Source organism: Glycine soja, chromosome 4 (genome assembly GCF_004193775.1).
Source record: "Glycine soja cultivar W05 chromosome 4, ASM419377v2, whole genome shotgun sequence".
NCBI classification, from domain to species: domain Eukaryota; kingdom Viridiplantae; phylum Streptophyta; class Magnoliopsida; order Fabales; family Fabaceae; genus Glycine; species Glycine soja.
Genome location: NC_041005.1, coordinates 47,200,055 through 47,222,469, shown reverse-complemented (window position 1 = coordinate 47,222,469; position 22,415 = coordinate 47,200,055). Strand labels below are relative to the sequence as shown.

At 36.9% G+C, this 22,415-nt stretch overlaps 2 protein-coding genes and 1 pseudogene across 4 annotated transcripts; all 3 read right to left on the bottom strand.

The window, feature by feature from the left end:
• Positions 1-1,640: 1,640 nt before the first annotated feature.
• LOC114410893 lies at positions 1,641-4,760 on the bottom strand (annotated as a pseudogene).
• A 1,759-nt stretch (positions 4,761-6,519) lies between these two features.
• On the bottom strand, positions 6,520-11,145 carry LOC114410012 (protein FRIGIDA-like). 3 transcript variants are annotated; one of them, XR_003666261.1, is made up of 4 exons: positions 10,115-11,144; positions 8,669-8,844; positions 7,686-8,573; positions 6,520-7,187 (listed from the first exon to the last, which is right to left on the bottom strand). XR_003666261.1 is itself a non-coding variant. In XM_028373743.1 (3 exons), exons 1-3 carry the CDS (start codon positions 10,962-10,964, stop codon positions 7,794-7,796), a joined length of 1,797 nt encoding a protein of 598 aa, XP_028229544.1. In that variant the 5' UTR covers positions 10,965-11,145; the 3' UTR covers positions 7,430-7,793. The 3 variants fall into 3 exon arrangements, 2 of the variants coding, with proteins under 2 accessions (XP_028229544.1, XP_028229543.1); XM_028373743.1 differs by lacking the exon at positions 6,520-7,187 and having other exon boundaries at positions 7,430-8,573; positions 8,669-8,835; positions 10,115-11,145; XM_028373742.1 differs by lacking the exon at positions 6,520-7,187 and having other exon boundaries at positions 7,430-8,573.
• A 2,284-nt stretch (positions 11,146-13,429) lies between these two features.
• On the bottom strand, positions 13,430-20,856 carry LOC114410011 (chaperone protein ClpD, chloroplastic-like). The gene is made up of 12 exons (XM_028373741.1): positions 19,928-20,856; positions 18,812-18,972; positions 18,492-18,721; positions 18,267-18,375; positions 18,024-18,154; positions 16,636-16,737; positions 16,264-16,545; positions 16,079-16,173; positions 15,692-15,986; positions 15,300-15,533; positions 14,877-15,110; positions 13,430-14,024 (listed from the first exon to the last, which is right to left on the bottom strand). The coding sequence occupies exons 1-12, from the start codon at positions 20,596-20,598 to the stop codon at positions 13,728-13,730; spliced, it is 2,841 nt and encodes a 946-aa protein (XP_028229542.1). The 5' UTR covers positions 20,599-20,856; the 3' UTR covers positions 13,430-13,727.
• Between the last annotated feature and the right edge of the window lie 1,559 nt (positions 20,857-22,415).

The following is a 22,415-nucleotide window of genomic DNA, read 5'->3' as shown; positions in this document are numbered from 1 at the left end:
TAGATCTATCATGAAAATATAATATAATGCAACTCTTCAATGTGTTGGTTACAACCCTGACCTGATACGCCATTGAACTAGCAAACGCTGACTAGTTTGAGACTAATGTACAATATTGTTGATCCATTTGATGATTGGAGAGTATTTGTTTTAAGTTATGATACTGTATTTTTAGGAATATTATTAGTGGAAGCATTATTCTAGTGAATATTTAAAAATTTGTTTGATTGGATTTTAGAATTTTTAGGAATATTTTTAAATTAAATAATTGATTAAAAATAAGAGTGTATTTATTTTATGGACTAAAAACTCATTCCCTAAAATATAGACTTGGGAATGTAATTTGCTTCATTTCAATTACTTATGGAGTATTCTTATGCTTGTTAGGAGTTTTAAAAAAGATATTTCGGGGTATTACTCATTTCCAATAAAGAAATTACATTATAATTTGCATCAAGGAATGTTATATATATATATATATATATATATATATATATATATATATATATATATATATATATATATATATATATATATCTTCCTCCTTTACTTTCTTTCTTCCTCATTTCCTCTTTAATTTATTGGTTCATAACACGACGCACTGCCTAGTTAATTTATAATCTTAATCAAACTCGTGCATCATATCATTAATTTTCTTTTATGAATAAAAAATATCATTAATTTCATCACAAAAACCGATTTCATGTCTAAAAATTGCATTGACTGGAATCCAAGGTCGAGTCTTTCCAGCAAATTAACACCCACACCCTAATGCACCTTTTAGCTTGCATAAAATGTAATTATTAATCCTTCCAAAAAGAAAAATGTAACTATTATATTTTTACATTGCAATATTTAAGCATTCGTTCATACCAAGGTATAGTTTAGACAAAACTCTAATTTTTTGATACAATGGACGGCACTGAAGTTTTGTTTTGACCAGATGGTAACACCCACATTTGTGGCATCTGTTTGATGTTAACTGGGTAACAATCAGAAGGTGGTCCAATAAAAGCCTTATGAGCAACAATATTATTCACTGCTTGAGTGGTATGGAAGGCATCCCAGAACACGTATTTGTCTCTATCCAGGCAAAGCATCTAAAGCATTTATCTTTGCTAAGACAAGTCCTGCCAATAAGAATCTTCTGAGTCCTATATCATGCAGTGTTTGCAAAAATAGCAGCATATTCAATATCTTTATACTTGTCCTACTCATATGTTAGCAGTCCTAACACTATTTGCTAGTATCTGTAACAATATATCTAGACACGCGCTGACACTTCGAACAACCTAAAACAAAACCCACCTAACATGCAAATCAGTGTTCTAATTCATAAGCATAAATAATTATTTATAGATTATTCAATAAGCTCAGCAAAACAACCTGAATAAGAATTGAATAAAACCGAAGTTGCCAGAAATTACATGATACGAAAATATCATATGTAAATTGGACTTTTCCAGTGGGAGAGAGAAAAACTCAAGCCTAATATACACTTTTTCACTTTTTTTTTCTTTCTAAAAGTAGGCTCGCATTTGATAACGAAACTTTGAACAAAGGTTAGATTTCATCTGATTTAAAGAAGTTTTGAGTGATTAGGATGCGAAGGGGTCCCAGTATTAATTAGCCACCGAATGTAAGGAAAGAGATCATAATTAATCTTATTGATTCTAATAAATGAATGTTAACATACAATTTTAGACATTTGAACTAGCATGATTTACCAAAAATCTCGGCAAGAACATGATCCCTTTGCTAAAATGATGGAACCGACTTCGATCCCTATTAATTATATCTCGGTCAAAGAAACCCGAAACGTGCTTCATGAAACTATGGCAGTCATAACATATCCTAAGCTTCTTAATGACCCTAATGGTCTTTCTATCCCTATGATAAAGAAGAACAAAAGCCACTGCCAATTTCTCACTGTGATAGCCCAGACAATGCTCCTTCTCTTCCTCTTGAATGTCATGCAGCACAATGGAAGTAGTAGGGGTACGGTGTAACCTCCAAGTTTCAGTGTCAATAACCGAACCTAAAAATCTTGTAATCTCCTCCCATTGCGGATGAGAATTATCTCCCGATTCAAACTCATGAGCCACTTGATCAATGTGAACCAAACTAAGGCCAGGCTCCTTGACAATTCAGTCAATTCTACTCTCCCTCATTGAATTCCTCACACCCTCCTTCTTAACCCAGTTACCAACTCCACCATAAGCATTCGACAAAAGCACATAATCACCATCATGATGAGGGTCTAACTCCTTGATCCTCTCCTTGGCCTTCTCAGCCAGCACAAGATGATTGTGATTCACACACGCCCCAAGCAAGGTCCTCCAAATAACCGAATTTGGCCTAACACGCATACCATCCACAAACTCGAAAGCTTCAAGCACCAAGCCAGCGCGGCCAAGAAGATCAACCACACAACCATAATGCTCAAGTGCCAGTTCAACACCATACTCACTCCGCATGCTACTAAAAACATGTCGTCCCTCCTCCACGAGCCCACCATGACTACAAGCCACCAAAGCACCCATAAACGCAACGCGATCAGGCTTCAAACCAGACTCCACCATGACATAAAACGCCTCCAAAGCCTCCCTACCACGTCCATGCACGGCAAGCCCGTTAATCAGCGTGGTCCACGTGACAACATTCCTGTGAGGCATTTAATCGAACACCTTAACGGAACGATCAATGTCCCCGCATCTAGAATACATGTCAATAAGTGCAGAACCCAATGGAACAGTAAGGTTAAGCCCGATCCTTGAAATAAAAGCGTGAACCCAGATACCCAATTCCAAGGCACCTAAGCTCGAAACCGCGGATATCACACTCAACATGACAACCCCATCGGGTAAGATATCACTCTCGAGAAGCTGCATTTGCTGAAAAAGCGCAAGGGATTCATCGGGGAATCCGTGTTTGGCGAAACAAGAGATTAAAGAGGACCAAGAGAACAAATCTCGGTGGGGCATTTCGTTGAACAGTTTGAGGGACACGTGGAGGGACCCGGAGGTGCCATACCGTACGAGCTAATAAGCGCGTTTTGGACATAGACGTTGGAGTGCGAGTTTGAGAACGAGGGTGTGAAGTGGTCGAAGGGGACATTGGTTCGGTGCATGTGGGAGAAGAGGGTGAAGGCGAGGGAGGGAGCGTGGAGTGCCACGTGGCGGATGACGGCGTTGTAGGGGAAGGGGTCGCCGGCGATGGGGAAGCGGAGGAGCACGGCGGCGGCGTAAGGGGCGGTCTCGGGGGGTGACGATGAGTCGGCGCAGCGGAGAATGAAGGTTCGGAGGGAGAGATTAATGAATTTTGGGTTTTTGGATTCAATTTTGGGTGTCTGATTAATGAATTTCCTAACTCGTTATACATATGAATTTCCTTTGATAACATGACTAATTTCCGATTGTGTTCAAGTTAAAGTGATCTATGACGAGTCATCTTTTGATTTTGATCTAATTGTGCATGACTATTGGTCAGTTAACTTTGACATACTTAAATGCCTTGATTCTGAGTAAGTTGGTTATTGTGGTTCATATAATCACAAAGGTGGAGCATATTATGGAAAGTGAATGAGCAACACTAAAAGGAGTATTGCATATCCAGACATTAGATGGAATGCCCCTGCCACGGGCTTCATTAAATTAAACTTGGATGGGGCAATGGCTTCTTGTGCTGGTGTACTTTATGATTCCTGATTAGTATTTGTGTTGGATTTTCATCAAATTCAGGCATTTGTTCTGTCATCCAGATAGAATTATAGAGAATTTTGAAAGGGTTGGCCTTAGCGTGTAATAGGGGCTTCCCCAAGATCGTAGTGGAGGCTAATTCGCAAGATGCCCTTGCCTTAATTCATGATGGTTGCGGGGGACTTCATCCCTGCTCCACCTTAGTTTAGGAGACTAAGAATCTTGCTATATCTATCAAAAGCATGTGTGGTGTTCTCTTATGCCTTCCATGCGCTAGCAAAATTTGGACCATCTTATTCAATTGAGGACCATATTTTTTAATTTCCTCCTTTTTTTTTTTCTTAGTTATTAGTAGATTATTCATGTGTAACCTTCTTTAGAGGATTTTGAGTTTGAGAGATTTGACTCCTTTTTATTCATCATTTATTAAAAACTTATCACAAACTGTGTCAGAGTTTAGCCTCGGTAAAAATTATAAGAAAATACTATTTCTGTTATTGACCCAAGAACACGGAGCAACAACTTACAACTCCCATTCTGCTATAATGAATATTAAAGAGGTATTTTTCACTATTTTTACCAATTGAAAGAGAAACTTCTCCACTTCTTTCCTTTTTGTTTTTACCAATTCAAACAATATATCTTTTTTTAATTATTTTTTCTTCATTATTTCACTATTTATTCAAATAAAGAAATAGAAGTAGGAATTATTATAGTTTAACTTTTAAAAAAGAATTTGCATTCTTAGCAAAGGTAGGATTTGCTGAATATATATATTGATCTAGAATCAAATATAAACCATTTGTTATATTGATTACAAAGTTATTTAATAATTACTTTTAATTAACTTAATTATGTTGAAATATTGTTAACAAGTTTATTTGTGTAGTAACATTTATTATATCTTAGACAATTTTATGATCAAATTATACAAGTTGTCCCAATTCTTACACTGTTCAAGCAAAACACAGCCATCTGAACAGATTTCTGCTGGAAGCCACGTTTCTCGTAGAACGCCTTGTTCTCGACGCTGCAATCAAGAATCACCTTGTAGCATCCCATTGAACGCGCATGCTCCTTGAAGAAGTTGATAAATTGTAATCAAAGAGAGATTCCAATTTGGTTTAATTGATGAACCTTCTCCTCCTATGTAATCAATACCAACTTATTGAATATGGAACAGAAAATGAAGGATCTAGAAGCCAGTGAATCGACAGCAGACACAAAAATGACATGCTGTAATTGAGCACAGCGTAGCACCAACCATGTTTTCTTCATTACACAAATTAACTAATAATTAAGAGAGAGTTCATTTTAAATTATTGAGAAATTCATCTCATTTTTTCTTTTTTATTTTCTTCTCTTAGAAGAGCATGCTGCACTAACACTCATGAAAATAACATGAAAAGCTGATAAAAGAAAATGCAGTTTGAAATTGATCTCAATGTTATGACTCAAAAAAATAAAAATCTAAATAGCAGCTTCCTTGATTCATATACTCCAAAATTGAACTAAAAAAAATAAAGACCAAAAAAGCAAGTTGTAGCATTGCAACTTACATAATGGCGATCGCCCGAGGCTCTGTGCGAGCACTGATGGATCCAAGACCGTAAGTCAGTGAGTTTAGATTATAAAAAATAAAATCAGCGAGTTCAATTATATAAATATAGATGAATAAAATATAAAATTTTATTTACAAATTTGGTGAATTTTAAAAAATGAGAGGGTGCAAGTGCACACCCTCATGCGTTGGAGGCTTGGATGGTGCAACGACGGAGAAGGAGGAGCGAGCAAGTGGCGACGACGACGACGACTGGCGGTGTTCGTCTGATGTTTGAAGGAGCGAATCTGAGGTGCGCAAGTCTTCAATGGAGCCTCGAAGTGAAGAAAATCCTAAGTGGCCAAGTTCCTAAGTTTCAAAACGCAAGGCCACGTGTTGGTTTTGTAATAATTTGTTAATACTTAGCAACTTGGAGTTTGATGTGCATCCTAAAATGTGTTGTTGTCTTTTATGTTTCGTAGCATCCTTTTTTGTTTCAAGTACAAAGCTCAGATTGCATGATGTGTACAGAACAGTGTTTGAGGCAAATCTAATGGGTGTGTGGCCACTGTCTGTCACTACTCTTGTTGCGAGGTTGAATAGCAGTCTTAAGGCATGTAACCGAGTATAAATTTACAGTTAGTTTCTGCTTTCGTTTGCAGGTGACAGAAAACGCTAGTTTAGTTGTAAAATTTCCTTCATGGTGAAACAATAATTAGTTATCTTGCTAGACTCTTCTAACCCTCCACTGCTCACACAATTCAGTCCTTGAGAACTAGATTCCATTGTGAAACATTATGATATAAATGTAAGATGAATTGTATCGGGCACTTTTGTATAGCCTGATTTAATATCTTGGAGCTTGTTATGTGCAAGTGAGATTTACAATATGCAGCAATAACAAGTTCCTTGTTTGATGCCATATAATAATGGAGCTGAGTTGGGCAGACTCATTCCGTCAACTAGAAAGACGTGGCACGAAACAGATTATAGTTTTGATAATACAGAACATAATTTTACCAACAAGAATCTCTTCTTTAAGAAATTGGAAGTAATTTCGTATTCACTTGGATGAAAATAAAAATTAATGATCAAATAGTGTAAGGTAGATAAAATCGTTTAATTAAATGGGTTAATCCATTTATCGTTTAACTTGAAGCTTTTGACGATATTTAAAAGAATGGTGCTAAGAATACATTCATTTGGACATTTTATCATTTGGTGAATTTCTCATCAGTCTCGTTAAAAAATTTAGATCCATTGTTCTTGTGAAATTCCATATAATTCACCCAACACTTTTTTTTAATAGAAATTTTTAACTAATAAGCATAGCTGCAATTATGTATCAAACGAACATGAATAAAAAAAATGAACTACGAAAGCCAAAATCCTACGTTTACCAAGTTGAAGCTATGTCCAACTTGGTTTTTCTACCTCAGTTTTCAGGTTTAGCGTCCAATAAATAAAATTGAATGAGTATAAATGGGACTGCTCAGGCAAAGAAAGTAAAGAAACGACCATAGAAAGTCCAGTCAATCCATTGAACACAACAGTGTATCCACATATATGCCTCCATGAGTCACTGAATCTCTGTGCATCATGAATAGCGAGAGGTTGGCCAGTAGTCGTTGATCAAATCAACAATGAGGTGACGTTGAAACTGGTGTTGTTGCCAGAGCTGGAGTGAGGGTAAAGGAGGAGCGACAACGACAGCAACAACCACGATAGGGTAAAGGACAAGCTTTCTGATGGAGCTATCGGTGACTCCAAGCTTAATATTTGCATATACAATCCATCTCATTGTCGCCGGAATTGTCAACTTTAACATGCAACAGCTACCGCTGACTACATCTACCGTCGCCTCGCAACAGATATTGCTGGCTACCACCACCGCAACCTCAATTCCTGTAATGGCACAGCGTAGCACCAACCATTGGTCCTCCTGACGTCTGCAACATTCCACAACAGAGGACTTAAAGAAATGAAGAAAACATGTTACAGAGAAACAAACAAGCTCTAGAACTGAACTTCTCAAATTTTAGAGGACATAAAAACATATTTTACCCAAAATTTAATTTGCTTAAAATTAACATTTGAAAGGTAGACTTGTAAAGTTATTTTCTTTCTTTAAATGATAAAATAATACCTTATTTAAAATTTTATCAATCTAACACTTAAATTTATCATGAAATTTTTAAAAAATAATACCTCATTTACCATTTAATAAATTTTGAAAACTTAAAATATTAACCAAGCAGTCTTGTGATTTTGGCTGAGTGATTTGTCGGGAGTTATCCAAATAAGTAACTATACAAGCCGCCCAAGCGTGAACATTTTTAGGGAGGTGTGAGGCAAATATGCTAGCAAGCCATGTGGATGATATTCAATCCTATGGCTATTCCTATAAACATTAAATGCAAGTTGAGAAATAAAATTTAACATCATACAATTCTGTATTTCCATGGGCAGGTAAAAATTTGTTGAGGATGATCAAAACACATGCTTCCCAGCTGATCAAAACCACAGTAATTTGGAGAACTGCTGCCCTGGTATGACTATGCATCAAAAACAGCATCAGCAAAGCCATACAAATCAGAACCTCCACTGCGACTAGAAGCACCAATAGAGAGATGCTCTGGCACACCAGCAAAACCTTCTGTGGATGTTTTCCCATACAAATTATTCAATGTTGATGCAGATTGTCCCACAAAACTCTGCCCAACTGGCCTATCATGAGATAATGCCCCTTCCCCAATACCATGATATCTATACAGATGACTGTTGCTATTTAGCACTGTCCCAACATTGTCTCTTATCATATCCCCCTGATACCCAGAATATGAACCACCCATAGCTCCTCCAAGCATATTAGCCCCACTTGCCACTGTACTTCCAAGATATTTTTCGGCCAAAGAATCTGAAATGGATGTGGCAGCAAGATAATTATTCGGGTAATTGCCATAGGATCTACCATCCAGTAAAAGTGCCGACAATGAACCATCATATGAGCTATTGCCATCCATGTGACTAACAATCCTTTGCTCTTGCAAGATAGCGAGGGAAGGTGATAGCACAGATGCATCTTTCCCAGTGAACCTTGTTCGTTTAGCCTCTGGAATCTTCATCTTGTTAGAAGAATTGTTTTTATCCACTTTTCTCTTGAGCATTGACTTCTCTTCAATTTTTTTATTGGCATCACCAATATCTTTCTCCAAGTTCGTAATCTTATTCTTAAGTTGCCACCCAGGAAGAAGTTTTACAAAGTCAATCTTGTGACCTTCCAAACAGTTGACTACAGATTTCAAAGCAGCTAAATATTTTTCATGTGCTACCTTCTGTGAAGGATCAAACATATATCAGCACTGCTAATATTCACAACGAAAAAACACTACTCAATATAATATATATTGGCTAACCAGCAAAAACATACCAGCGCACTAGGAAAATCGCGTGCGTCTTGTTTGGCTTTCTTCCAAGTTTCTTCAGACTTCTGCAGAAATGAAGTCAGAGCTGTCCGAGGAGAATATTTCTCTTCAAAGCCAAAAGTGTAAGCCAAATCAACAGCTTTAACGGCCATGCCTTTTTTTATCATCCCATCTGCAACATCTATGGCCATTATAAATAATAAATGAGATAGAGAAAACCTTTTCAGAGTATGAGAAAGCAACATATCCATTATAAACGTTAAGGTCAGCATGCCTGATTGAGAAGCAGGAAAATTAGGAGGGAAATTAAATTAGAGTTGATGAAAAGGCTTTGATTTTCAATAATTGTTGATTGATAAAGGGTGGCGGAAAGGTTTCACGGGATAGAGATTCAATGAGTTGAAAATTATTATTCAACAGACACATCCTAAAGCAATACACAGACCAATGTCAATGCCACAAGGCAACCAGGTATCCTAAGCAATTGAGAATTGCATGCAAAAGTAAAAGATGCTAGGATGTAGTGAACAATGTTCTTAATCTATCAGAAGGAAAATAGAAAAACTGAGAAAAATATGTAGTAAATACGATTCGGGAAAAGAAATTTATTTTTGTGAATTTGTACTGAACTCAAAGGGAACAGATGTGCATTCAAAAAATATTTGTTTAATGTCCAAAAAAGGGAGAATTCATATATGAAATGCCTTCAAAACATTAAACATCCTAAAAAAAAAGCCATTGACTCATCAGCATCACAAAGAACTGAATAATGTTCATCACAGAATTTCTCCACACTTGTTCCAAACCTGATGTTACTCTTCGGGTAGTATAGACCAGAAAGTCTCACATGGTACATAAAACTTTCACCCACTTTGAGCCTCATTAAATGGAAGAAGCTAAAGCTTACATTACCCTCAAGGGTTCCACGCCCTATAGATTCCATCTACACTTCCTCGCCACTCAAGTCTTAACAAAGAAAACGGTTTACTTTCATGTAAACAAATGTATTTTTTTATTATCAGCAAATGTTAGTTTGTTAGCAGAGGTGATCGTGACCTTTTCTCTCTTTCCTTAACCATCCAACCAACCTTATTTCTCCATGTAAACAAATGCATTACCTCACCTTGTTTACAATTTAACCCCTAATGGAAACCACAAATATTGACAACTAGTGTGTTTGGATAGCTACCAGAATCGATTATGCCCTCTCCCCCTCCCCCCCAAAAAAAATCACGGTGAAAATTTAAAAAAGTGGAAGCAACTATTAGTTGCTTTGTCTTTCTGACGTGGAATTGAAATTTTCTGGGAAAATTAACTCTTATCCGAACACACTATACAATGATGGAAGTAAAACCATTCTCTTTATCATTATCAAAAGTTTTAAATTTTAACAGCACAAATGTAAAATGTAAACTCTTATGCATACCCATCACTATGACTATTGCATTTACCAGAAACCCTCTTAAGCAGGGGCTGAGACTTGAGCAGGGCATCGGAAAATTCTCTACCATTGCTAGCACTAACCAAGCTGTATATATCCTCATCCTTGAAAACAGTGGGGATCCCGAAGATGGCGATGAAAAGAATCAAACCCCTGGCATCAACCTCAGCTGCCTTCAGCAAACCCCCTTCAACAAAGATCCTCTTCCTCCACGCAACCGCCGCGGAATCCACCTCCCTCTTCAGCGAAGCCTCCAAGTCCACCTCATTCCCAACGCAGCCAGAGAGCAGATAGTACTCCAAAACCAGCACCGAAACCTGCCTCGCGGGAATCATCGGCGAGTCCTTCGTGTAGGCTTTGCTCCCCTGAAGAAAAAACCTCCCAATGCATTCAAACACCAGCCTCGGGGGGTTCGGCGCGCTCCTCAGCGCAAGGGGGACCTGTTCCCGAAGCGACGCCGTTTCGGACAGACGCGTTAACACGTATTTACGCAGGCCCCGGCTATTCATCGTTTTGCAAAGCGTAAGAAGCTCGTCTTCTTCTTCTTCTTCTTCTCTCTCTTCCGCCTGGGTTACTTCTGGCTTCGGATTTGAATCCAATTGAACGACGCCGTTTTCGGCGGTTCCTTGCGCAGAATTGGCGCCTAATGCTCGGAGCTCCTTGGTTCTCGTGTGGATGGCTTGTTCGATGAATTCGAGGTGTTTCTGCAATTCGTCATACCTGTTCTTGAAGGCTTGTATTGCAACGGCGAGGTCGTTGAGTTCGTTCACCGATTTCGCCAATTTGGCGCCGCTGTTGTTTTCGTCTTCCGGCGGCAGCGACAACGGACAGTATGAGACGTGTTCGGGTGTTTCTTCCATACTTGGATAGTGACGGAACGGAACGAGAATGAAGGAAGGAAGGAAGAAAGTGAAAAACCCTAAACTTTGTGCCGAAGGGAGAAATTTCAAGTTTTTTTTTTTCCGGTGACACTGGCACAACAGGAATGTGATCTGGTCACGTGGATGGCAAGTGCCGCTACAGTAGAAGGATCGGATGTGTGTAGTTACTCGCTAGGGCCCATAAATATGAAAGTTTGTATTTCCTTTAACAGTAGGATAAAAGATAAAAGAAATAAAAAAAATATTCTCAAGAAATAATAATCATGGAATTATAGATAAGATAGCCGAATTAGCAGTTTAAATCAGGACAGAAATGAAGTAACTAGGGAAGATAAAATAGGAAAGAATTTAAATTAGGAGACTAGAGAGAAAGAAGATATATTTTTTTAAACAAACAATACTTGCATAGGAGGAAAGTATAATTCACCTTTAGAATATTTATGCGCTTAAATGAATTATTTATTTAAAATTTATGAATCTTATAATATTAAACAAATTTAAAAACTTTACACAAACCTAATATTAAAGTTGTTAGGATGAGTGTTTAATTGAACAATAATTCTTTAATTGGTAAGAATGAATTAAACAATAATTACTTATATAAGACTCACTTAAATGACATTGCCAAGTCATCTGTTCCAATGATAAAAACTTAAACAACATTACTTAATTTGAAGCAATCCATAAAGTATCCATATTGAAGATACTCTTAGAGTACTTGAAAGAAGAAATTGAATGAATGTGAGAGAGGCTCGAGCTCTCCAAAGTTAGATAGTTAGTATCAAGTACTCATGATATTTTTTAGGTATGTTCATTCTTCTACAAATCATCCTACTTACCTTTTATGCTAAGTTTTAAATCTGTTTTATATATTAAATGCTTTTACTTTTCATTCAACACTTACCATAAAAAGGTAGAATTAGGCGTGTGGCTAAGTCTGTCTCATGAAACCTGCAACCGCAAAGCCCATATTTTTATTTTTTTAGCCTGCACCTACCCTGCATAGTCCAAGGACTTAATGAGCTAACCTGCATTCACATAAAATAATTTAAAAATCTAAAAAATTAACCCATTTTTAAAACAATTATGAATTATCTAAAAAACAATTATAAAATTTAAATGCACATAAATACAATACAAAGAGAGTGTCAAGTTTAGATTTAGGGACTTAGAGAAGAAATTTAGGTATAACAAAACAAACAAGCAAGCACTCAGCCATGAGAGAGGGGGCATTAAGCAGTTTTACTAAAAACACCTCTAATGTTACTAAACCACACACCAGTCACCACAAATTTTTTTATAGTAATATTAAAAAAGCCCGCAGGAGCCCACGGGTAAATTCATTTAACCCTCAAGTTAATCAGACCAGGCTAAAAAGCTCGCTATTCAAATGGGATAAAAAAGATGAGACCCATATATCACGCGGGCTCTGGGTTTTGCAGGTGCCCCACGAGGTCCATTTAACTAGCTCTATAAAAAGATAATATGAAGATTTACAAGAGAATATAACATTACTCACAAGGGGTTTGGCTAACATGGAGAGCAAGGAATGTTTCCATCATGGCATACTCATTTTTATCATTAGATATATTAAAGTGTGTTTGGTTTGTATTTTCATTTCCTGTTTTTATTTTTTGAAAACTGTTTTCATCTTCAAAAGATTAGAATTCTGAAAACATGTTTGGTTTGACTTTTTGTTTTCTATTTTTAAAAAATAAAAACACTGAAAATGTGTTTTCAAAAGAATATGTATTTTTAGATTTACTTAAGATTACATTTCTTGTCATTTTACCCAAAACGAGGTTCCTGATTTCAACTGAAAATACTGAAAACGAGATTTTATTGTTTCCAGTTTTTGGTTCGTTTGAAAAAACATTTTCACTGAAAATGTTTTAAAAAATTCAACCAAACGCATTTCCATCACCATTTTTTGTTTCTAGTGAAAACGAAAGCAGAAAATAGTCAAACCAAATACCCCTTAGTTATTTAATGGATGGCTTCTTTTATCTTTTTTTTTTTTTGTCTTTCCCACTTTATCCTTCTTGAGTGCTGGAACAACGCCGTGACCGCTCCCTGTCATTTGATAGACTCTTTCTCCCAACAAATCCCATGCCTTGCTCACTCAAAGGAAGTGTTTCATAAAAGAGATATAAGTTATTTCAATTCTCTATAATTTGATTTGCTAAACTCCATTAAATTCTATTTGACTACTAAACAATTATTTTTAGAAAATAAAATAAAAATACTTGAACGTCACAGTTAAAATCCAAACACTTTTTAAATATGAAAATAATTTATAATGTGTCTTTCAAACACCAAGAATAAAAAATTATAAACACAATTTAAATATTTGCTTTTTAAAATAGTTACATGTATTTAATAAAATATGTTTAGTACGCCCGATTGAAAGCCAAGAAAAAGAAGAGAAAGTTGATAGCGACGAGTTTGTCAACTAAAAGTATTGTATGGTTATTTTTATAAATGAATTTAATTTGAATACAATGTTTGTGGACAAAAGTTTTACATCAAATAATGTGTTGCCACACTTAATAAATTCGACATCTCATGAGCCATCAAGAAGCTCGTTGGTTGATGACTTGATGTGGCGTGCTTACTCATTACATAAGATGATAAGAATCATGTAACCTATGCTACCAAAGAGACAAAATATTTTCCATCATGTGTATAACCTATCATACTATACTACTGTTTACATACAATAATTAGAGGCATGACCTTGTGTCAGTCAGATAAGTTGACAATCTGATCGAGCTGATTTGTAACAAAGGGGTTACCATTAGCATCCAAATCAACGAGGACAGTGTCTCCTTGCTTGCACTCTCCATAAAGTAAGGCCTCACTCAAAGGGTCTTCAATTAGTGATGTAATGGCCCTTCTAAGAGGGCGAGCACCATATGTGGGGTTATAGCCTTGTTGGCAGACAAGGTTCTTCACTGCTTCAGACACCTTTACATGGATTCCTAGGGACAATACCCTTTTCTTCATGTCTTGCAGCAGCACATCCAATATCTGGAGCAACTGTATTAAAAATAACAACAACAATAACATCAACAAAATGAACAACATAAATTATTCCTTAAAATTATAAATATCAGTTAATTTAATAATTGACACTATAAAAAAGAAAAGGCAAATGCTAACCAGTGCCTTATAGCATTGGTTAAGAAATTAAAAGGAGAAACTTTTTTATTAGGATGCGTAAAATTGCACATTCTTCATGACTTTTTTACGCTCTCGTGTGATTTTCACCATAAATACTTTATCTTTTTCATTCTTTAACCAATGTCCTAAGGGCCACTGGTTAACAAGACACAATAGAAAAATTAATCTCTAACTTTTTCAATTGTCAGTCAATTTACACAACTAATTTGGTCCTTGACATTCCAGAACCAATCAGTAGTCCCTAAATTTGACAAACATTATCAATTTGATTCAACTTAATCTGTAGTATTAGAGGCCAAATTAACTTATACACAGTAAAGTCAAGGACTAAATTTATATGTTCCAAATTCAGAGACCAAAATCACTATAGTTGTCATATTCAGAGATTACAATGATAGATCCATAATATTAGAGACTAAACTGGTGCTTGTAAATTTGTAATTCAAGAACTAATTTGATGCTTTACTCCCTTAAAATCTTAGCACAACTATTCATTATTATACGACCCTCTAGTCATAATCTAGATTTTCCAAGTCATCATCTAGTTTCTCAAGTGCAGAGAGAATAAGCTGCTAGGCGTGCTTGAACAGTTAGTTTCTGTAAAGAAAATCAAAATTATTGCTAACCAACACGACTGAATATAATATACGTAGAGCCTACCAAGTGACTTATATCAGTGGGCTAAATCATAACCAAAACTTCACGAACCTGAGACTTTTCAAGAGGTTGAAACACTACCACTTCATCTATCCTGTTGAGCAATTCTGGACGAAAATATGTCCTCAGTTCTTCAATTACCATTGATTTCAAGCCATTGTATGATGTTTTTTTATCATCTGGAATCAAGAAACCTATGGAGTTGTGTCGACCCTTAGCAATGGCACTAGACCCCACATTTGAAGTCATCACCACCAATGCATTTTTAAATGAAACTCTCCGACCCTGTTAGAGCCAGATTTTCAAACATTAAACAGAAAATTTAGGACACCAGTAGCAAAAAGTCCACATTATATTAATACAAGTATTCACTTTTACTTGGCTAAGAAGCACAAGGAAGAAATAGAAATTCAAGGAAAAAGTTTCTGATGACAGTCCTAGCAGATTAAGGTTCAAATCTGCATATTCACAAACCTGAGAATCAGTAAGTTGTCCATCTTCTAAAATTTGAAGAAGAATGTTGAATATATCTGGATGAGCTTTTTCTATTTCGTCAAGCAATAACAGTGTGAATGGTTTTCTTCTAATTGCTTCTGTTAAAACGCCACCCTCTCCATAACCAACATAACCTGGGGGAGATCCTATCAATTTGCTCACTGTATGCCGTTCCATATATTCACTCATGTCTAATCGTACCATGGCTGCCTCCTGAATCAGTTAACACGAAAGGCTAAATATTAAAAGATGAACAATTGTGGCATGTACTGATCACAATGTAACGACTGCAGATCATTAAAAAGAAGGAAAACAACAACAAAATCATCTCTAACTATGATTGCAAAAACATATACTGTGTCAAGTCTTACCGATCCAAAGTAACACGCTGCCAAAGATTTTGCAAGTTCTGTTTTCCCAACACCGGTTGGGCCACAGAATAACATAGCAGCTATGGGTCTATCAGGATCCTTAAGGCCAACCCGGGATCTCTTCACAGCTCTAGAAATGGCAGCAACAGCCTCCTCTTGTCCAATCACACGCTTCCGAAGTTGATTCTCAAGATGTAACAGAAGAATTCTTTGATCAGCTGTGAGCTTCTGTACAGGAATTCCTGACCAGAGGGAAGCAACTGCTGCTATATCTTCTGGCCCAACTTCTATAGGTCTAAAGAGAAAATATAATGTGTTAGCCACTCAGAAATCAAATCCAGATACATACGAATGAATGCCCTCTGATTATGGGGTCAAATAACATACTCATTATTGGTGGTTGCAGAAGATAAATATGAGTCTAGTATGAGTTCATTAGTATCGTCAATGCTAGAAGCGCCATAGTATTTAAGTTTATTCTCCTGAACCAGGGGGAAAGAAATGTCATCTTAAACTAAAACTGTAAGCATCTGATACAGAGAACAGGAAAATACTGTAAGCAATGCCATTACCATTTCATGCATGGACTTAACATCTTTAATTTCTTGCCAGTAATCAGCTGGGCACTTAGAAAGGATTCCAGTTTCATGTTCCTTTTTCTTCTTAAAGGCTTCAATACGAGCTCTACTTCCTGCTTCATCTATGAGGTCAATAGCTTTATCAGGTAGATACCTATCAACTATGTATCTAGCTGACAAATCAACTGCAGCCTTTATAGCCTCTGCTGTGTATCTGCATTTGTGATGTGCCTCATATTTCTCACGTAGACCCGTAAGTATCTTAATTGTGTCATCCTATATATTAAAGCATACGGTCCAATAAGAAATCAAACTATGATTAAAATGCTCACATATAATGATATAGACATGAATATGGAATACAACCTCACTCGGCTCATCAACCCAAACAGGTTGAAACCGTCGAGCCAATGCCGTATCTTTCTCAAAATAAAGTCTGTATTCATCTAAGGTGGTTGATGCAATACACTGCAAAGAAGATAAAGTTATTAAACTATGAATAGCAGACAAGATATGCTGTGTACATATTGTAATAACATAGGACAAAAAATTGATCCCATCCTATACAAAAAATAATAACTTTTAAGCTCATGCCAAATGCACCATAAAATGTATAACCAACTAAAAAGGAAAATTCATCAAAGGGCAGAATTATTTTCTCTTCACAGTTGTTTCACCAAAAAAAATTTAAATTGAGAGCATCTCTTTCCCTACCATGAACCCCACCCCAAGAAAAAGAACAAATGAAGACCCAATAGAACAAAAGATTTAACAGAAAATAAGTTATTGAATATAATCACTTAGCAACCAAGCAAAGAACTAGCCCCATCCATCGGACTCAACATAGCCTGGTAATGAAAACCTTATCTACCATAGTTCTGACTAAAGGTGGCAGAATAAGTCACAAGATTTGGGGAGGGAGGTGATGAATTGCGATCATCAGAAAATTTGATTAACTTGATGATTAGAACTTTTCTGACGGTTTCCTCAAGTTCACACTTCATGATCAGAAAGGTTTCACAAATTATAACATTAGATTAAAAAAAGCTTAGCTATCTGATGACTTCACAAATGAGTGAAATGTGAAAACTGATCAATCAGCGCTGTCCATGCTCTCTGACATTCCTGTAACCTTTTAGTCCATTAAACACTGTACAAATCACTCCTCCAAGAAGTTCATATTCATTACTCCTCATTGCACATAAGATAAAAAATATCAAGACCCGGCTTGAAGGAAATTGGAGAGAATGAGAGACTTGAGCACTAAACATACAACTTTTCCATCATTTCAGTTATAGGTTGCCCTGGGAACGAAAGAATTTCTCTAGTACATGTAACCTTTGGATTCCATAACTTGTGAAAAGCAAGATATTTAACACATATCTCTACCAGTTCCAAATGATCATGATGGCCTTTCATTTGAGAGAATGTATGGTATGATCCCAGCTGTGTCTAAATACAAGTATGATAGCCTCCCAAATTTTCATAAAGACATCTTTCTTACTAATCTCAACCTTGTATTGTAGTTTCCAAATGTTAATTGCTAACCTTATTCAGCACAATTACTTTGAAAGAGTGGTAACAGACACTAGTAGCCGTGTAGTAAGTAGTAACCATATATTTGAGCTCTAACCTTAGTCTTATGTGTTATTAGTAATTGTTTACACTACACCAGCCCTCAAACCAAAGATATGTTTATCTTCAGGAATCATTTAGAAAAAACTAGCAAATGCAAATACATGACCAATAATCACCTGAAATTGACCCCTTCCAAGTGCAGGTTTAAGTAAATTAGCTATGTCAAGGCCAGATCCCTTATTTCCTCTCCCAATTGTCCCTGCCTGAACAAGTATGTGAACTTCATCAATGAAGAGAATGACATCACCTGCATTTCAAGAATAATCAGTGAGCGCTAAAAAATCCTCTTCTAGGTTCTAGCCAGCCAAGTATGTATTCACCTAACTTTTTCACTTTTTTTATTGTTAAAATGTATTCACCTGACTTTATTATGTCTTTAATTAATTTTGTAACACGTTCCTCTAGTTCTCCTCTTTCTTTTGCTCCAGCCATTAATAGGGCTATATCCAAGGACATCACACGCTTTGTCTGCAGAAATACAAATCAGAAACTAAAATTACAATGCATAAAGCACACACACAATAACAAGGGCAGATCAGAAAAGAAAAAGTTGAGAAACACCAATCAATTGTTGAGAAACATACCAATAAAAAAGGAGAAACATCTGCCTTGGCAATGCGAAGCGCCAGCCCCTCTGCAATAGCAGTTTTTCCAACCCCAGCTTCACCAAGAAGAATGGGATTGCTTTTGGTTTTTCGGCATATAATTTGAATAATTCTCTGAACCTCAACTTCTCGGCCGACAACTGGATCGATTCGTCCTTCACTCGCACGGGCAGTGAGATCCACACAAAATTGTGATAGAGCACTCCCCTCTGACAATGATGACAAAAACTCTTCTCAGTTCTCAGCCTTCAATCACAAAAGTGGAAAACAATAAGCAAACTTATAAACCATTTTCTTACCTCCTGTGGTGGCAGAGGCTCCAGCATCAGAACCGTTTCTAGAAATCGATTGGTTAGGCACCCCCTTGGACAACACATTCGGTTCTCTACCATCTTTGGCAATCTCTTTTTGTAGTCTGGAGAATGCCACAGATGCCAACTGGCTTCCATTTGTCCCCAATCTGAAATCATATTCGCATTCTACCAACATCAACATCAATAGCAAAGAAATTACAGTTATAGATATTTTCAATTTTACTCATAGATACTACACATTACAGCAGCATCAATCACTTTTTTCTACAATTTTCTACATCATCAAATATCATGATTAAAGTGCAACAGCAACTACGACCATTGGTGATTATACATATTTGGCTTAATTGCAAAATTAGTCCCCCTATTTTTTCCAACTTACTAAATTAGTTATCCTATATTTTAATTCACTATCAGAGTCCTACTTTTTTCTTCTTTTCAAATTGGCTATTTGAATCCCTATAACTACAGTTAACAAAAAAACGTTGACTACCACGTATCATTATCTAATTGATGACCTGTGACAGTGAACGACCAATTACATAATGACACGTGACAGTCAATATTTTTGGTTTAAGTCAACGTCTAATTTTAGTCATGACTCAAATAGCCAACTTGAAAAAAAAAAAGCTTTTGTTAACAGCCGCATCATCCACATATGTCTGCAATTTTCTGCAATATAAAAAGTTGTGAAAAAATTGAAACCATGACCAGAAATTAAAATCTCACAACTACGATTGCATCAGCAAAGCTAAGGCTTTAGAGTCATTGTGACTGCAACGTGATTCGATCACAATTGCAATCACATCCAAGGTCTTAAAAAAGGGTTCGCAAAACCGTGATTTGGACAGCAACATCAAGGTCTTTTAACTGCCCGCAACTGCAATTGGGACCACATTGGCCGTATTAGTCCACGACTTGCAGCAATATCAACAAACGCAATGAAATCGCAACGCCACCGCCACCGATATTTAAAACCTTTATTTAGTTGTATTTGTCTGTAATTTTCCAGAATATCAAAGATTGCAACAAACTTGCAAGTTGCAACTGCGACCACAATTTAAAATTTAAGGACAAAAAATCCATGGTAGAGAATTATACCTGTAAAGGACCCTACTAACACTTCCATCATCTACTTTGACCAAACCAACGATAATGTGTTCGGGGCCAACGAACTTGTGTCCCAAAGACTTCGAATACTCAAACGCAGCCTCAAACACGCGCTTTGCGTTAACAGAAAAGGGAACCTGCGTGGCACTCGCTTTGCTATCACCATCAACCCCGGCACGTGCGGCACCAGAGCCGGCACGTGCGAAGCTATTCCGATGCCAGACGCTGCGCACAACCTCACGCGCCTTCTCGACGGTGACACCAGACGCGAGAAACCCATCGGAGGAACGATCCTCCTCGGCTATGAGCCCCAGAAGAAGATGCTGCGTGTAAACCAATTCGCTTCCAAGCGCTTTGGCTTCCCTCTGCGACAAAACTATGGCCTTTATCGCTCTCTCCGTGAACCTCTCGAACACCGCAGAAACCCTCAACGACGACGCTCTTCTTCTCTTCTTATTAGTTCTGATGGGGGCCAGCGAGGCGAGGGAGAAGCCTTTTCTTTGAGAGACGAGAAACGAAAGAGAACTATAGGGGCGCGTGGATAGAGGGTACGAGGTAGCAGAAACCGATGTGGTGGAACACGGTTCCAGAGGGAGAGAGCGAACGTGTGAGAAACGGTTGGAAGGTACTAATGTTCCGAACCATGAGGATGAAACTTGCATCGTTTCGCCGCCAAAAAGTGAAGTGAGTTTCGGAGGTTGAGGTTGTTACGTGTGAATAATTAATGTTAAGGCGAAAATCACGGGGGTTTCGTTGATGACTAAGAAAAGGAACCTTTTTTTTGTTTATTTATTTATTTAATGTTGAAGTTTCTTTCGTTTTCGGATTTAGAAGAAGGAAGAAGAAAGAAAGAACAACGGGGAAGGAAGGTATGGAGTGAGAATGGCGGACACGTCACCTAGACCAAAAGAAAGCCAACTTTTTTTTTCTTACTTTGGAAAGGGCTAAAGGCTAATAATGCTTTCATCAATCCAGAAAGCAACACCATAAAGGTCAGCGTACCTCGACTTTCTTCTATAGCCGCCAACGCCAACTAGTTTTTTATTTATTTTTTATATAGAAATACTACTTCTAATTAATCACAATAATGATGAACTAAAATATCTTGGGCCCTTCTGAAAGGGATAATGAATCTACCCAAAAAATAAATAGGTGAAGCAATTTCCCTTGTGCTACCATTAATGGTAAGTTTAAGTACGAGTTGGGACTTGAAACAAAGACCAACTTTTGTGATCAAGGTTTCATCAATTACTTAGTTAATTTCTCTATGATGTTGTTTTTTTTTTTACGAGGATCTATGATAAATATTGGGTTACAATGAACTTGCTATTTTGGCAAATTATGGGATCATTTTCTTCCCCTTAAGTCAATATCATGGTCTATTTCCTCTTTTGAGCCAAAAGAACGCCAATTTTTACCATCCTAGGGGTTACAATCATAAGTCTGTAAGTTAAGGTTATCTTTGGTTTGCTGGTGGATGCTCTAAACTCAATTTGAAGAGAAAAATGAATTTGACATTGTATTTGATTTCTCCTTAAAAATATATTTGAGACTAAAATTTAATCTGAAAACTCATTTTAAAAAAGTAAATGTTGGAACATTTTTTCAAACTCATTTCGTAAACTTAAGATTACCCAACTTAAGTTTGTAAATTGCAATTCAAACATGCACTAAAGGCATGTTTGGATTACCGGTGCCAATATTCATTTGCCCCAACCTCTGTTTCCCATAAGCATGAATCCACTTACTTTTGCGGTGAAAATGCCTTGGACTTCGCTATCGGATCTCCACCGGCCACCCAAAAACACGCTAAGAAGGTGACTTTTCCACGGTCAAGTGCAGGTTTGAAAGAGTTCTGAAAATATTTTTTTGAACATTTTGAAATCACAAAAAATGTGCAGAGATTGTATGGATCCAAAAACACACGTGCTCTAGTAGCCTAATTAAAAGGGCCAACAACCAATTATATCTATGCCCCATGACCCATCTGGTCATTTTAGTATGTTTGACAATCTTGCTGTAGATGAACATCCCAAAGTGAATTTCTTTTAGCCTAAAGCAAGATCTACACCGACACTATAAACCAAAAAGCTATGACATATTTCAAAAGTTTGTTGCCAAAAATTTAGTATTGTTAATCAGAAGCACCAATTTTTTGCATAGAAATATTTAGTGGTTTGTTCCATCAAAGTAAGAGAGATTTTCATATACCTGCTCCTGTTAGGAAGAGAATCTAAGTCGATATTCTCACGGATTACTTTGCTGTCACCATAATCTGTGTCATGAACAAGCCTTTGCTTGATAGCAGCCAACTCAGCAATAGTGCTGGTAATGATGATGCTAATACGTGTCCTCAGAGTAAGTTTAACAGAGCCATGTGGAGGTAGTTGGGGACAAGGAACAACAAAGATTATGATGTGAGTCTAAAAACCAGTAACAGTCATCAGCCATGCCTAAAATGCAGTGAACAACAAGAGGT